A 15,426-nucleotide genomic window follows, 5' to 3' on the forward strand; every position below is an offset into this window, starting at 1 on the left:
ACAAAATGGCTGAGGGGGCTTCACTGATGCCTGTTTTACTGGAGATGTGTTGTTCTGTGGAATAAATGTCGTGGAAACTTACAGCAGGCTAATTGTATTTAGTGGGAAAAGCATTAAAAAGGCTGAAGAAAGTGCTGCGAAGTGGATTAAAGTGCAAGAAAGCCTTCAAAGTCCCTGCTGATGTGCTGGAACACAAAGAAGGCCCCATGAATCAACTCTAACTGAAAGGTAAGACTAAAGTCTGAATTTATGAAAATCTGTCTGTATGGACTTTAATTAATTTAATTGCACCCTTTATAATGTGAATAAATTCATTCATTCATTCCTTATTCATTCATTCACTCACTTACTCACTCATTAATTCATTCATGAAATTGAGGGCCTAAACTATAACAGTCAATTAAACATTTTCACTAATGCCAGCCTGTTGTAGAGTAATAAGTCTTTAACAGCTAATCTCGGAGCTGCCTGCGAAAACTTACCGGGGAAAAGTGCTCCGATCGTGGGACCTAGGTACTTGCGGTAAATAGCGATCAATATCCATCCGTTTTTCTCCCGTTATCGGGGCCTGAAAACGACCGCTACAGACGGCACTATGTACAGCCTCTCTTCCCCGCCCGCCCGTCCGCGGAGATGATCCGCGGCTCCGCGATCGCGAATCAGCCGCTTATTAATTGAGACCTCGGCTTCAATTTACCGCGAGTACCTAGGCCCCGCGATCGGAGCACTTTTTCCTGGTAAGTTTTCGCAGGCAGCTCCGAGATTATTTGTTAAAGACTTATTACTCTACAACAGGTTGGCATTAGTGACAATGTTTAATTGACTGTGTTATAGTTTAGGCCCTCAATTTCATGAATGAGTAAGTGAGTGAGTGAATGAATGAATAAGGAATGAATGAATGAATTTATTCACATTATAAAGGGTGCAATTAAATTAATTAAAGTCCATACAGACAGATTTTCATAAATTCAGACTTTAGTCTTACCTTTCAGTTAGAGTTGATTCATGGGGGCCTTCTTTGTGTTCCAGCACATCAGCAGGGACTTTGAAGGCTTTCTTGCACTTTAATCCACTTTGCAGCACTTTCTTCAACCTTTTCAATGCTTTTCCCACTAAATACAATTAACCTGCTGCAAGTTTCCACGACATTTATTCCACAGAACAACAAATCGGAATCTCCAGTAAAACAGGCATCTGTGAAACCCCTCAGCCATTTTGTGTGCTAGCCTGAAACAAAGCGCATGATTGGCCAACTGGCAGACAACTCAATGTTAAACGTGCTTTGATTGGACTAAAAAATTCCCGACATTTTTCCGGTTTTTCTCTAATTTAATAAAAATGTGCAAGTCTACTTCATATCGAGTTTCAGGGGTGATTTATATTAAAAAATTTAAACAATATGTGAAAATTTCATGTAGTTTGGTGACTTGGGTCACGAAATCCTATTTCTAGACACATTTATGATGCTCGGCCCACAGTCTAAGTGAGAGGTGAAGCGATTCAAGAGGGACAAGGTTGGCAGATTGTAACAATTGGTTAATGTGCTCTCCTGATGAAAGACCTGAGTTGACTGTGTTCAACAGTTGTTAAGTTAACATTTGAGTAGATGGAACTAATCTACTTTATGGAAATCTCAAATTGCAATTAGATGGATCATAATTGCAGACCAGGTTTGCAAAGGGGAAGATTGACATTGGAGTGGAAAGATGGTTTCTCATTCTGCAGATTATTAAATGTACAAATCATATTTTGTGATTTGAAGAAGTAAATAAAATGCATGTTAGACAATCATGGCTATATTTTGTAAGCATTAGGTCTTGCACATTAGAGCTACCAAATTATGATTATAAGATTTCAAAATGTTTAAATCTACATCAAAACATTTCTACCTGTCGTGAAGAATGGAGATAAAACCAACATGGCTCGGCTCAATTTTTGATGCCTGTGACACTTTGAATCTTGGCTTAGTGTGTAACTTATGTGCAGAATTTTTAAGTTTTGTGATACAGCATGGAAGCAGGTCCTTTGACCCACTGACTAATGATCCCCTGTACACTAGTTTTATCCTACCCACCAGGGCCAATTTACAGAAGCCAATTGACTTGCAAACAAACCTGCACATCTTTGGAATGTGTTTGGAACATGGAGCACCCGGAGAAGACCCACATGGTCACAGAGAACATATGAACTCCATACAGGCAGCACCCGTAGTCAGGATCGAACCCGGGTCTCTAGTGCTATAAGGCAGCAACTCTACTGTGCTGTCCCAAGTATTGCCATTAAATAATGTATATTCTTATCTGGGTTTTTTTAAGGTCTGAAATGTTTTGGGTAGATAAGGCGTACTTATTCTATTAGTGATCTGCATAAATTTTCCTTGTATCTGGATGAGGCATCCTGGCCACACACTCGTCTCTCCGCTGCCATCAGGTAGAAGGTACAGGAGCCTGAAATCTGGTACATCCATGTTCAGGAACAGCTTCTTCCCCACAGCCATCAGGCTATTAAACTCACCGTCAAACAAACTTTGAACTATATCAGCCTATTGCTATTTATGTGTATATATATGGTCTATGCTATATAGACACACTGAACTGTTCTGTATTTATGCTTACAATATTCTGTTGTGCTGCAGCAAGCAATAATTTCATTGCCCTATCTGGGACACATGGCAATAAACTCACTTGACTTGAGGTAGGTCAAAAAGACAATGTTTTCTAATTGGACACCAAAAAAATACTGGGAAAACTCAGCAGGTCTGGATAGAGAAACTCAACGTTTTGGGTCTGCGACCCTTGGTTCTGACAAAAGATCACCTTTTCTCCTTGCTTGCCTGACCTGAATTTTTCATAGATAATTTTTCTTCTTTGTCTTTAATATTTGATTCACTAAAAACTAGCCCTGTTATAACTAATGCAATGAAGCCGATAATATGATGGGTGGATTGTTGGATGGGAATTTGAAAATGAATGATTGTAGTACTAAAAATGGTAGGGATTAATAAAAGTTCAAACTCTGATTGATGCATTAGCATTTTAAATAATAATGCTTTCCAAAGGTAGCAAGAAAATAGAGATGGGGAAAATAATAGGCTTAGTGACTGCCTACTGATAATGGGCATGCAGGCTGAATAACAAGAACAGTGTTGATATTATTTAATTGACAGTTTGTATGGATTGCTTTTTCAAGTGCATGGATTGCTTGTCCAAGTTTTAATTGTTGCCTACAGAATGGATAGGCTATTTTCAGTATTGTTTAAAAAAAATCCCTCTGTTGTCATTGTGAAATCTGGGTGTTGGCAGCAATAACACGTTGTCAGATTTTTGTTGTGGAGTACTAAAGCAGTATATGCTGTGTAGCCTGGCATCACAATGTAGCCTCAAATAGATCGATTGGAGATAGCAGGATAGGATGGACTGTGTTGGAAGCTTGAGTTTTAAAGCCCATGGATCCACTAAATCTCTAGCTGCCCCCTCCCAGCAGTAAAATATGCTCTTGGCAATAGCAGGATGTTTTGCTTGAATTTTATAATCTTAATCCCCATTCTAATTTGAAGAAGGATTGCGTGCAATACAAATTGGCCCAGTTGCAAGGCATTTTACAAAACTATGGTAAAATGTTTACTCCAGCCAGTGGGGACAATGCTTGGAATACCCAAAAATGAATGCTGGTAATGCATTTTATACTTGTTGCAAAATCATTCCATGCATGCTTTTTATCCTCATTGAGACACTTGAGTTAATCCATTGCAAATCAGGTAAAGTAATGGGTTACATGGAAAACGTGCATGTTTATTTTGAAATAGAGACTCCAGCTTTCTCGTTATGTTAAAATGTGCAGAATTATGGGATAAGGAAAGCATCAATGGTTTTGCTGATATAAACTTGTTTGCACTGATTTCATAAGGAAGTGATTTTTTTGTTTGTTATTTTTGAACATCTCATTTCCCTTTGAAAGTTTCATTAAACAGAAGTCCAACTATTTAATATTTGAAATATCAAAGCCAAAAAAAAAACGACTTCCATATGGGATTCTTCACTTAGTTCAAGTAATTTAATTTTTGTAGCATTATTACAGTAATAGAGTATAGATGTATAAATATTTTCGAAGATATGCTGGTTGGGGAAAGTCATGCTGTAGTCAAGAGTTTATTGTCATGTGTCCCAGATAGGACAATGAAATTCTTACTTGCTGCAGCACAACAGAATATGTAAACATAATACAAAATGGAAGATAAAAGTTCAGTGAGTCTATAGACCACATATACACGATAAATAAACAGATATAGTGCAATAATAATAATAGACTGTTATTGTTCAGAGCTTATTTGTTGTTGAGTTTAATAGCTTGGTGGCTGTGGGGAAGTAGCTATTCCTGAACCTGGATGTTACAGATTTCAGGCTCCTGTACCACCATCCTGATGGCAACGGTGAGATGAGTGTGTGACCAGGATGGTGTGGGTCTTTGATGATGTTGGCAGCCTTTTTGAGGCAGCAATTGCGATAGACCCCTTCGATGGTGGGGAGGTCAGAGCCGGTGATGGACTGGGCAATGGTCAGAACTTTCTGCAGTCTTTACTAGCTGTAAACTCACTGAGGGTAAAATGTCATTAATCTGATACACAGGTGGACAAAGGTCATCCAGTTTTCTTTTTACTATTTTATAAATTGAACATGCATACAGTCTAAATTCATGTGGTGTCCTTACACATGTTAGCATTCATAGCAAAAGGATTTGAGTATAGGAGCAGGGAGGTTCTACTGCAGTTGTACAGGGTCTTGGTGAGACCACACCTGGAGTATTGCGTACAGTTTTGGTTTCCTAATCTGAGGAAAGACATTCTTGCCATAGAGGGAGTACAGAGAAGGTTCACCAGACTGATTCCTGGGATGTCAGGACTTTCATATGAAGAAAGACTGGATAGACTCGGCTTGTACTCGCTAGAATTTAGAAGATTGAGGGGGGATCTTATAGAAAAGTACAAAATTCTTAAGGGGTTGGACAGGATAGATGCAGGAAGATTGTTCCCGATGTTGGGGAAGTCCAGAACAAGGGGTCACAGTTTAAGGATAAGGGGGAAATCTTTTAGGACCGAGATGAGAAAAACATTTTTCACACAGAGAGTGGTGAATCTCTGGAATTCTCTGCCACAGAAGGTAGTTGAGGCCAGTTCATTGGCTATATTTAAGAGGGAGTTAATAATAATAATAATACATTTTATTTATGGGCGCCTTTCAAGAGTCAAGGACACCTTACAAAAATTTAGCAGGTAGAGGAAAAACATGTAAGGGGAATGAAATAAATAGTAGAGACATGACTAGTACACAAAGTAAAGACAGAATTCAATACAAAGCACAATATGAGGCAATTAATGCACAGCTGAAAATGGAGGGGGACGTGGGGCTAAGGATAGGCAGAGGTGAAGAGATGGGTCTTGAGGCGAGACTGGAAGATGGTGAGGGATACGGAATTGCGGATCAGTTGGAGGAGGGAGTTCCAGAGCATGGGAGCTGCCCTGGAGAAGGCTCTGTCCCCAAAACTGCGGAGGTTGGACTTGTGGATGGAGAGGAGACCGGCTGATGTGGATCTGAGGGACCGTGAGGGTTGGTAGGGGGAGAGGAGGTCAGTGAGATATGGGGGGGCCAGATGGTGGAGGGCTTTGTAGGTGAGGATCAGGATTTTGTAGTTGATCCGGTGGGAGATGGGAAGCCAGTGAAGTTGTTTGAGTTAGATGTGGCCCTTGTGGCTAAAGGGATCAGGGGGTATGGAGAGAAGGCAGGTACAGGCTACTGAGTTGGATGATCAGCCATGATCATATTGAATGGCGGTGCAGGCTCGAAGGGCCGAATGGCCTACTCCTGCACCTAGTTTCTATGTTTCTATCTATTTACTTTTTTTCTGCGTAAAATGATTTACATTAAACAATCTTTGGAATTAAACTTTAACTTCTGTTTCAAGCATAAGTTTCAGCACTTTTTCAAACGTTTTGATTGTGGAGAGGTTTTGGATTGGATTGGCAAATAGTCCTTTTTTTGTGCAGCAATCGTGTTGATTTTCTTTTTGTGAGCTGGGGTGGTCTTACAGTATTTTTATTAGCTCAAATTGCTTTTGGTCTTTGTCAATATGTATGGCCCAATGGTCAAATTGATGTACTTGTTCGATCTCTGACACGCTCAAGCCTTTGCTGAACTATGTTAACGTTCCAACATTTTTAAAATTCCCCTTAAGATGGTTCACAGTATTAGTTATAATACCATGTAATCAATAAGTTTTAAGGAATCAAGGAAAGTGGGTAAATTTCAATGAGTAAGGCAGATGCGGATTCAGAAGATTGCTGAATATGTGGATAGCAGATTATTAGAATTGTGCTCTATTTTGTTTCCTTTCAAGCCATTATCTCTTGCTTTCCCCGACCCTCAATTACAGGATTCCTATAAACATTGCTTGCATGCAAGGCTTGAACGTTGTTGCAGCTAATTAAGGGTATATTATTTTGTTAAATATAGATACTGAAGGCACCTAAATAACAGATCAGTGATTCACACTTTCTCCAATCAGATCACTTTGCTGAACTTGTGGCTGTGTCGAATGCTTTTTTCCTGAATGTTATTGTTCTGCAGATATCATTTTTTTGTACATTATCTTGATGATAAAAGGTACAGGTTTGAACGTAGTTAAACATCTGTCCGGCTACAAGAGTTTTAAAATGAATAGATTTAATATTTACTGTGAATGAATTAACAAATTACAATTCATAAGCTTGATGCATGTGATACAGAACATTTGGAAGAGCATGGAAAATTATAAAAATTCCAACATTTCAATCTTGTGTCTCCAAACCCTCACTCGGAAGCATATGGAGTGGGATTTGCTTACTTGTTTTTTAGAATGTTTGCAGATAATTGATTTATGCAGTGTAGACATATTTATCCAAGACAATGACTAAACATATACAGCCTTTGTGCACATTTCAATCTTATACAGGTCCATCAACTTGTAGTTAATGCCTCCAAGACATTAGAATTATTCGCTTATAACTTTGACTTGTGTTGTGTGCAAGGGATTTCCAGTGACATATTGACAACGCTGTGTTTGGCATTTGTAGATGCAAGTGTATGTTTAAAAAATGGTGACTGGTTGCTAAGCATGAGTTTGGCTCCCTGGGCCAATTAAGCATGTCTTACAACTAAGAATTCTAGTGCACTGAGAAAGTAAGATGTGTACAGTGAAAACATTTGGGTTTAATTGCTGGTTCTGCAGCTTATGGGACAGGTCTCTCCTTATTACTAATGTTCTATGATTGTTGGCTTTGAGAATCTTGCCTTAATAGATTGCTGTTGAGAGGCATGAGTGATTTCAAGTTATCGCTATAAATTTAACTAATTTTGTAAGGACGGTTGATTACAATTTGGCATCTTTAATGCTGAATCATGGGTAATCATGAGGAACAATACGGCAATTTTTTTATTGGTAGCAGTTGATTTGCATAATACAAAACATGCGGTAGAATCCATCCAGAAGCTTTAAATTACCAACATTAACTATTTCCAAATAATTGACTAAGTGTCAGGTGGGGATGGAGCCAGGTGCATTTCTGTGAATGAAAGATTGGGTTCTGTGCAAAATGTCCTGCAAGGTCCTTTTGCTGAGCGGTCTGGCTGGAGGGAAGGCAGCTAACCTTCAATGTATAATGTGCCGAGATTTTTTCCTCCGCTGGATGCAGGGCTTGCAAGAATCTTTAAAAAAAATAAGCAAAGCTGCAAAGTCTTTGTGAAAGCCAATGTACCATGCAGCAATAGGGGAAAAAAAATTCTGAACTCATCAGAACTATATGCAGAGTTGAAGCAATTTTTTTAATGACTGCAGCTGCAATCTCCCTCGGGAGTAGAGACCGAGCATGCTTTGATTCTACTGCTATCTGAATTACTGGACTTCCTTTGGTGTCTTAGTTATAGTTTAAAAAGTAGGTCAGGCATACGTGAGTAACGGCTTGTGAACACAGCAAAAAAAATGGGTTGTGAGGAAGCCATTTTAAACTTGTCCTGGTTTTGATCTTTGGGTTATCTTGAAAATTTTATTGCTGGGCTCAGTGTTAGTGCTTTAAGTACATTGAAATATAGTTTGCATTTTATGTCTTTTATAGCTAATAAAATCTAGTAGCATTGGTCCTATCTGGGATGCACAAAATAAATATTCTTATTCTCAGACCTAGTTAGCTTCCATACACATTATAACACATGTTGCACTGTGAGAGAAAATAGGTGAGACAGCTAAAAAAAGTTTCAGGTTGATGGCTTCACCATCACTGACAATGTCAAGTCTGCTGAATATCTCCGTTTTTTGTTTTTCCTTTTAGGATTTGCAGCATTTACATTTGTAAATCTCAATTATATCTTCCATAACTAAATTGTTGTGGAAAAATTCCTTCTGCCTATTGTTATGCAGCTGTAGTTATAGCTTGAATCATTCAAGCAATTGTATCATCAAGTAATTTATATTTGTGCCTTTATCTCTGGCTGTCAGCATTTAACAAAAAATGACATATCTATTCCAAGTGTTAAGATTTGTATTTTTTATTGTGTCATTCAATTTGTTGGGTGATTTGAAGGTTTCCTTGTAAATTCACTGTGCATTATTTATATAAAATTAAAGTTCGCTTTGACATTATGAGTGTCAGGGTAACTTCGCATTTGCCGCCCCAATGAAAGCCACACTCTGGTCAGCAGTATGTCTTTGTAGGTCATGCTGGTTTATCCATAACTGCATGCATGAATTAACATCCTGAAACTATTGTGGCCCCAGTATGAACTAAATACTGAACTTTCCATCAAACATAATGCACATGCACAAGTCTGATATTTCACGGTTGAATAACAAAACACATTTATTCATTTTAACGAGCTGGTCAGCGTTTATTGCCCACCTGTGTTGCACTTGAACTAGTCTACTTGCATGTACGAAAGAGCTAACTGCATTGGAGTCTCTTATACAGCCCAGATCAAAATTTCTTCTCTTGAATTACATTGAAGCAAAAGATTTACATTTCCCTCCCCAATCTGATTCCATATCTGCACCCTGCTGCCCTCTTCTACCTATCTCCCCTCTACTCTATCAGGCTGAAAGGTTACAACCCAAAATATCATACATCCATTTCTCTCCGCAGATGCTGCTTGACCCAGTGAATTCTTCCGGCAGTTTGTTTTTTGCTTAAGAATCCAGCATCTTCAGTCTCTCGTGTCTCCATTGAACCAAATGCCCTCTTTCAAAATTCCATTATTTTTATGCTTGTTATTATTAGACTTTAATTCCACAGCCACCATAATGGGATTTGAATTTCAATATCTGGATTATTAGCCCCACTGTTCTGTAATTTCAGTTTCTATTCTGTCAATTTCTCCCTTGTAAATAACTTGTTTAATTATTTTAAACATTAGAATACACCTTTCTCATTGGAGTATTTCGAAAACCTGATCCAGCTGAATGATACAGTCCGTATATCTTTATTGCACTTATTTTCTCTTTGCTTTTTGATTGGAAAATTATCAATTTTTAATTCTGCATTTAAATTGTACTGAAACTTTTCTCATTCTGTTTACAACTGTTCATAGATTATATACGCATTATTGTAATGTAAGATTCAATTATACATTCAGTAAATTATTTTATTTCTTTTTCATTTGATCCAGCAGTCTGTTAACCAGGCCTTGTTTTACCTTTTCATAGGAATGTATCCTTTCTGGAATAATGTCAGTAAAAGGCAAGAAGGTTCTTCACATGGATCGCAACTCGTACTATGGGGGTGAAAGTGCATCTATAACCCCTTTGGAAGATGTAAGTATAACATTGCTTGCTTTCTTCCTCTGCCTCGGGCACCTGTTGCTTTTTACCTTCAGGATATGGATGTGGCTGACAAGGCTGATTGATGTATACTCCTAATTGCCAGTCAGAAGACAGCAGTGAACTGCTGTAATCCTTAAGATGAAGGCACTCTTAAAGTTAGGTTACCAAAGAAATTCCAGTTTGGTCAAAAGATGGAAGGGATGGTTAGTTTCCATTAGAATTGGGATGGTTTTAATATTGAGTGCAAATTTTCAGGTGGTGTCTGGTGCTCCTGTTCTAATTGATACAATACAATACTGTTTATTGTCATTTGAACCTCAAATGAAGTTCAAACAAAATTTGGTTTCTGCAGTCATACAACAAGAAAAAAAACCAAGACACACAATTAACATAATTTACACAAACATCCATCAGTGAATCTCCTCCTCACTGTGATGGAAGGCAAAGTCATTGTCTCTCCCCTGTTTTCCATTCTTCTCACGACGTTGAAGCCCATGGCGGGCGATGGCAAGTCCCGCGGCCGTTAAAGCTGCGGTGGGCGATGCAAGGCCCTGCTCCGGGTCGTTTTCAGCCCCACAATTCGGGTGGGAGAAGTTGCCATTGCGGGAGCTCCGAAAAGCGGTCTCCCCCCCCCACCCCCGGGACCCACGATCTGCTGATGTCACCGTCAACCGGGCCTGCGGCTGGAAGCTCCGAAGTCGGGTCGCAGCCACGCGCCACCGAGCTCCATGATGGCGATTCCGCAGGCTCCGCGACTGGAGCTCCCAGGTCGTTCCGGTTGGAGGCTGCTCCACGGTGCTAGGCCCCAACGACAACGGAGATCCGACAGGGAAAAGGTTGGGTCCCCCGTACAGGGAAGAGATTTTAAAGTTTCCCCGCCCCCCCAGCAATTAACCTCGTGAACCTACGCTGCACTCCCTCAATAGGAAGAATGTCCTTCCTCAAATTTGGAGACCAAAACTACACACAATACTCCAGGTGTTGTCTCACCAGGGCCCTGTACAACTGCAGAAGGACCTCTTTGCTCCTATACTCAACTCTTATGAAGGCTAACATGCCATTAGCTTTTTTCACTGCCTGCTTTACCTGCATGCTTACTTTCAGTTTCTGATCAATGACAATGGGACTTTGTAATGTTAATTTCATTAAATATCAATTAAGTGCATAATTTGCTCCCTGTAGATGGTAATGACCAAGACACAAGTTTTGTGTGAGTAATACAATTCCTTCATTAATGAAAGTGAATTTTTGGAAGAGGTTTCAGTAAATGAAGTTCAGAGATTAAAAATGCTTGTCAAAATATTTTGCGTATTCCTACTTATAGAATGCAGTGTACTATTCATTATGATGAGAAACCACTTTAAGTCTGACATGTTGGACTTGATGGAGATTTTGTAAAGCAAGGAATTGTTATACGTGCCACATCAGTCCATGCCTTAGTATCATTCAGGTCTTTCAGTGGGCTTGACTCTTTTTATATTGTTCCAAAAATGTTGCAAGTGTCTTCTTTCTCCCCCCCTCCCCACTTGTTCTCAATTGCATCGTCATGAGTAGTTTGATTTCCATCAGCAGCATGCTTTGTGGCTTCAATTATTTTGAGTTGCCTGCACAAAATTAAAAGAATGAATAGGATTTGGTTGGAAATGCTCTATGATGTGGAATATCTGAAATTTGCCTTCCTCTAATTCGTGGTCAAATGTCAAACTTGGTGAACTAGTAAATTTGTAGTTTTCTGCATTGGGTTGCATTTGGAGCAATGCCCACTATTTTGCCATCAATGAGATGGGGAACATGTTTCTTTTGGCAAGATTGGATCAAAAAGAATTTTCATGTTGCAAGTTTGGGCTCTGCATCAGGTCACTATTCTAGCATTGAAGCATTTGGAATGCTGAACTTTGATCAGAATGACATGTGGTATCAAGACATAATTAATTATGTGTTGGGTATTAAACTCATTACCTGAGGCAGAATTGTTTAAGTAATCAACATCTAAATGTTTTATATTCAAAGTGCAAGTAATAATTTTATTGTTTTGTTGCAATGTTTCAGAGAATTGCCTTGCTCTACCTGAACGAAGCAATTTTGATTTTAAATGTTGATTCTTGGCAATAAAAGTCATGCAGTTCATGCTTGCACAAGTTTGATTTTTCTAGTTTGTGCATATTATTTTTAAGAAAATGCTTTAACCTCAATACTTTCAGCTTGTACTATTATAAATTTCTGCTCTTTTCTTCAGCTGTATAAAAGATTTAATCTTCCTGGTTCACCACCAGAATCCATGGGCAGGGGAAGAGACTGGAACGTGGACCTGATCCCAAAGTTTCTCATGGCAAATGGTAGGAAGAATCCTTTGAAATATCAACTGTCCCATTGAGGTACACTGATATGGTTTGTGTGGAGTAACCAGTAAGAGGGAGTTGTCATTTTGAAGCTTGACTTTGTTCTAGGGATCAATCGAGCCGGATGAAGACTGTGCTTCTCCTTGTTACAATGGTAGGTGATGCTCTTGTGGAACCTTCATGTTATTGAGCCTTTGTCCCATGCTCAGTAACATGTAGGAGCTTCCCCAGGAACAGGCACATACATTTTTTTGGGTTGCTGTTGCCATTATTCTGTTGCGGTACATCACGGTGCATCGTCATATCCCAGAACTAGATAAAAAGGAACAGGTTAGAGTGGTGTGTAAGAAGGAACTGCAGATGCTGGTTTAAACCTAAGATAGACACAGAAAGCTGGAGTAACTCTGCGGGTCTGGCAGCATCTCTGGAGAGAAGGAATGGGTGACATTTTTGGACGAGACCCTTCTTCAGACTGGTTAGGGTTAAGGGAAACGAGAGATATAGACGGTGATGTGGAGTAATAAATGAATAATGAATGAAAGATATGCCAAAAAGTAACGATGATAAAGAAACAGGCCATTGTAAGCTGTTTGTAATGTGAAAATGAGAAGCTCGTACGACTTGGGTGGGGGAGGGATAGAAAGCGAGAGCAAGGCGACAATACCTGAAGTGAGAGAAATCAATGTTCATACCACCGGGCTGCAAGCTGCCCAGGCGAAATATGAGATGCTGTCCCTCCAATTTGCATTTAGCCTCACTCAGACAATGGAGGAGACCGAGGACAGAAAGGTCTGTGTAGGAATGGGAAGGAGAATTAAAGTGTCCAGCAACTGGAAGATCAGGTTGGTTTAAGCAGGCTAAGCGAAGGTGTTTTGAGAAACGATCGCCCAGTCTGCATTTGGTCTCGCCGATGTACGAGTCCACATCTTGAACAATGGATACAGTAGATGAGGTTGGAGGAGGTGCAAGTGAACTTCTGCCTAACCTGAAAGGACTGTCGGGGTCCCTTGACAGAGTTGAGGGAGGAGGTATTGTTGCATGTTCTGCCGTTGCAGGGGAAGGTATCTGGGAGGGGGTAATTCCTTTATCATCGTTACTTTTTCGCATATCTTTCATTCACTGTTCTTTATCTCTCCATCACCGTCTATATGTCTCGTTTTCCTTATCCCTAGCCAGTCTGAGAAGGGTCTCGACCCGAAACATCACCCATTCCTTCTCTCCAGAGATGCTGCCTGTCCCGCTGAGTTACTCCAGCTTTTTATGTCTATCTTCAGGATAGAGCGGTGGATGGGAATGTAACATCATCACTGACTTATTGAAATCGGTGATCCTTTCTGCTTCATAATGGCGGTCTGCCATACAATTAGGCACTTAGCACCTTGAGTAACTCAGCGGGTCAGGCAGTCTCTCTGGAGAAAAGGAATAGGTGTCGTTTCGGGTTGAGGCCCTTCTTCATGGAGACATGGAGTCCTCTGATGAAGGGTCTCAACCCAAAACGTCACCTATTCCTATGCCCCCGAGATGCTGCCTGACCCGCTGAGTTGCTCCAATATTTTGTGTCTGTCTTTGGTGTAAATCAGCATCTACAGTTTCTCCTTACACACTTACTACCTTAAGTGTACTTGACAATAGCACCGAAGACCATGTGCACACAAGACCATACGTCCTGTATTTAGTTGTATAATTAAGGGAATGGTTTGCTGTCGAAGGTATAATGTTAAATAGTTGGCACATTAATCGTGACATGTTGGCTGCTCACTTCCCTCTTCAGATGATCCGTGGTTCAACTCCTACAATAAAAACCATAAACAAATCTAGGCTGAATGTGCAATAGATTTTAAGAGCCCAGAAGGCACAGTAAATGCTGTTTCCGTGTCTTGAAATTTCCTCTTCCCTACCCTTTGTAATTAAAATCTGACGTGCATTTTAAAAGTCTACTGTTTTTCTTTGCAGGACAACTTGTGAAGATGCTTCTATATACAGAGGTCACCCGTTACCTTGATTTTAAGGTTGTTGAAGGCAGTTATGTTTACAAAAAAGGCAAAATCTACAAAGTTCCCTCAACTGAGACAGAAGCCTTGGCTTCCAGTGAGTAAAACAAAAAGGGTTAATAAGGACCCAGGATTTACGGGTATGCAATAGAAATAATTGGGCAAGTTGTAACTTGCGCATAACAATTTATCAACTGATAAACGTTTTGTTCAGAGGTTTTTGTGGCAAGAGCTGTCAAATAGGATGTGGAAACTTGACCTTCCCACACATTCCCATGAATAATTTTTTTCTGAAAACAGCTATGGACTTTTGTCCATAATTTCAGATCAATCAAATAACTAAACATCAAAAGAAAATATTGTAAAGACTGGACAGATAAGGCGATATCTGTGGAAAGAGAAATGAAGGTGGTCTCGGGTCAGTGGGGTGGCACAGCAGTTACAGCTGCTGCCTTTCAGCTCATGCTGTCTGTGTACAGTTTACACATTCTCTTTGAGACTGTGCATTTATGTTAGGTGTCCCCAGATCCTTCATAAGTTCCAGGAGCAGACGATATTGAGACGTGCCTTGGGTTACTTGGTTACTGTTAATTACCCTTAATGTTTATAGTTGGTAGGAGAATTGGGGTGGGGGTATCGATGGGCTGAGGGAACTGGTTCGAAGGGGGATGACACTGATGGGAATGCTTAAGAGACTAAATGGGCTCCACCTCAATGTTAACTCTCTGGTTGTGGATTAAGTTGTTTGTTGGTTTGCATCTTGGCAATGGGCCACATCATTACAGTACAAAAATCGAAAATTAAGCACATTTTAATTGGACAAAGTAAATTGCACCTTAAGTTGGGTAAATTGAGACTGTTTTCACTTTTTCCCAATTTGCTAGCAACTTTGAAGTAATAATACTATAGCTGAAGTTTTAACATTGAAGAATCTCTGTAACCTAGATCTCAGTCCTTGGCATTGTGCACTGTTTCCTGTTCAGCAAACTTTGTGGCAATTTGGTGTCCTCCATCAGTTATAAACTTTTGAGTTGGTAAAAATTCTCCCCATGGATTTTGTCTTTTGAAGAATGGTGGTGGGGTTAGGGTTTCTGAACTTCAGAATTGTCAACATAATATATTGATAAAGCTAATGGCTGTTCATGGTGTCCATCACCTGGTGCATTATGCAGCCATTGGTGAGGGTTTTGATGTAATTTTGGACTTTAATTTACGAGATAAGTCTAAATACTGCGTTAATGGAGTAGGATGTACAC

General features: G+C 39.8%; 1 protein-coding gene across 1 annotated transcript in view; it reads left to right on the forward strand.

The window, feature by feature from the left end:
• Positions 1 to 15,426, forward strand: part of gdi2 (GDP dissociation inhibitor 2) — a 28,551-nt gene that overhangs the window by 2,588 nt on the left and 10,537 nt on the right. The window contains exons 2-4 of the mRNA XM_033040130.1: positions 9,724 to 9,831; positions 12,077 to 12,176; positions 14,133 to 14,267. Coding sequence (XP_032896021.1) covers positions 9,724 to 9,831; positions 12,077 to 12,176; positions 14,133 to 14,267 — 343 coding nt within the window. The remainder of the gene's footprint in view (positions 1 to 9,723; positions 9,832 to 12,076; positions 12,177 to 14,132; positions 14,268 to 15,426) is intronic.

Source organism: Amblyraja radiata, chromosome 21 (assembly GCF_010909765.2).
Source record: "Amblyraja radiata isolate CabotCenter1 chromosome 21, sAmbRad1.1.pri, whole genome shotgun sequence".
Lineage (NCBI taxonomy): Eukaryota > Metazoa > Chordata > Chondrichthyes > Rajiformes > Rajidae > Amblyraja > Amblyraja radiata.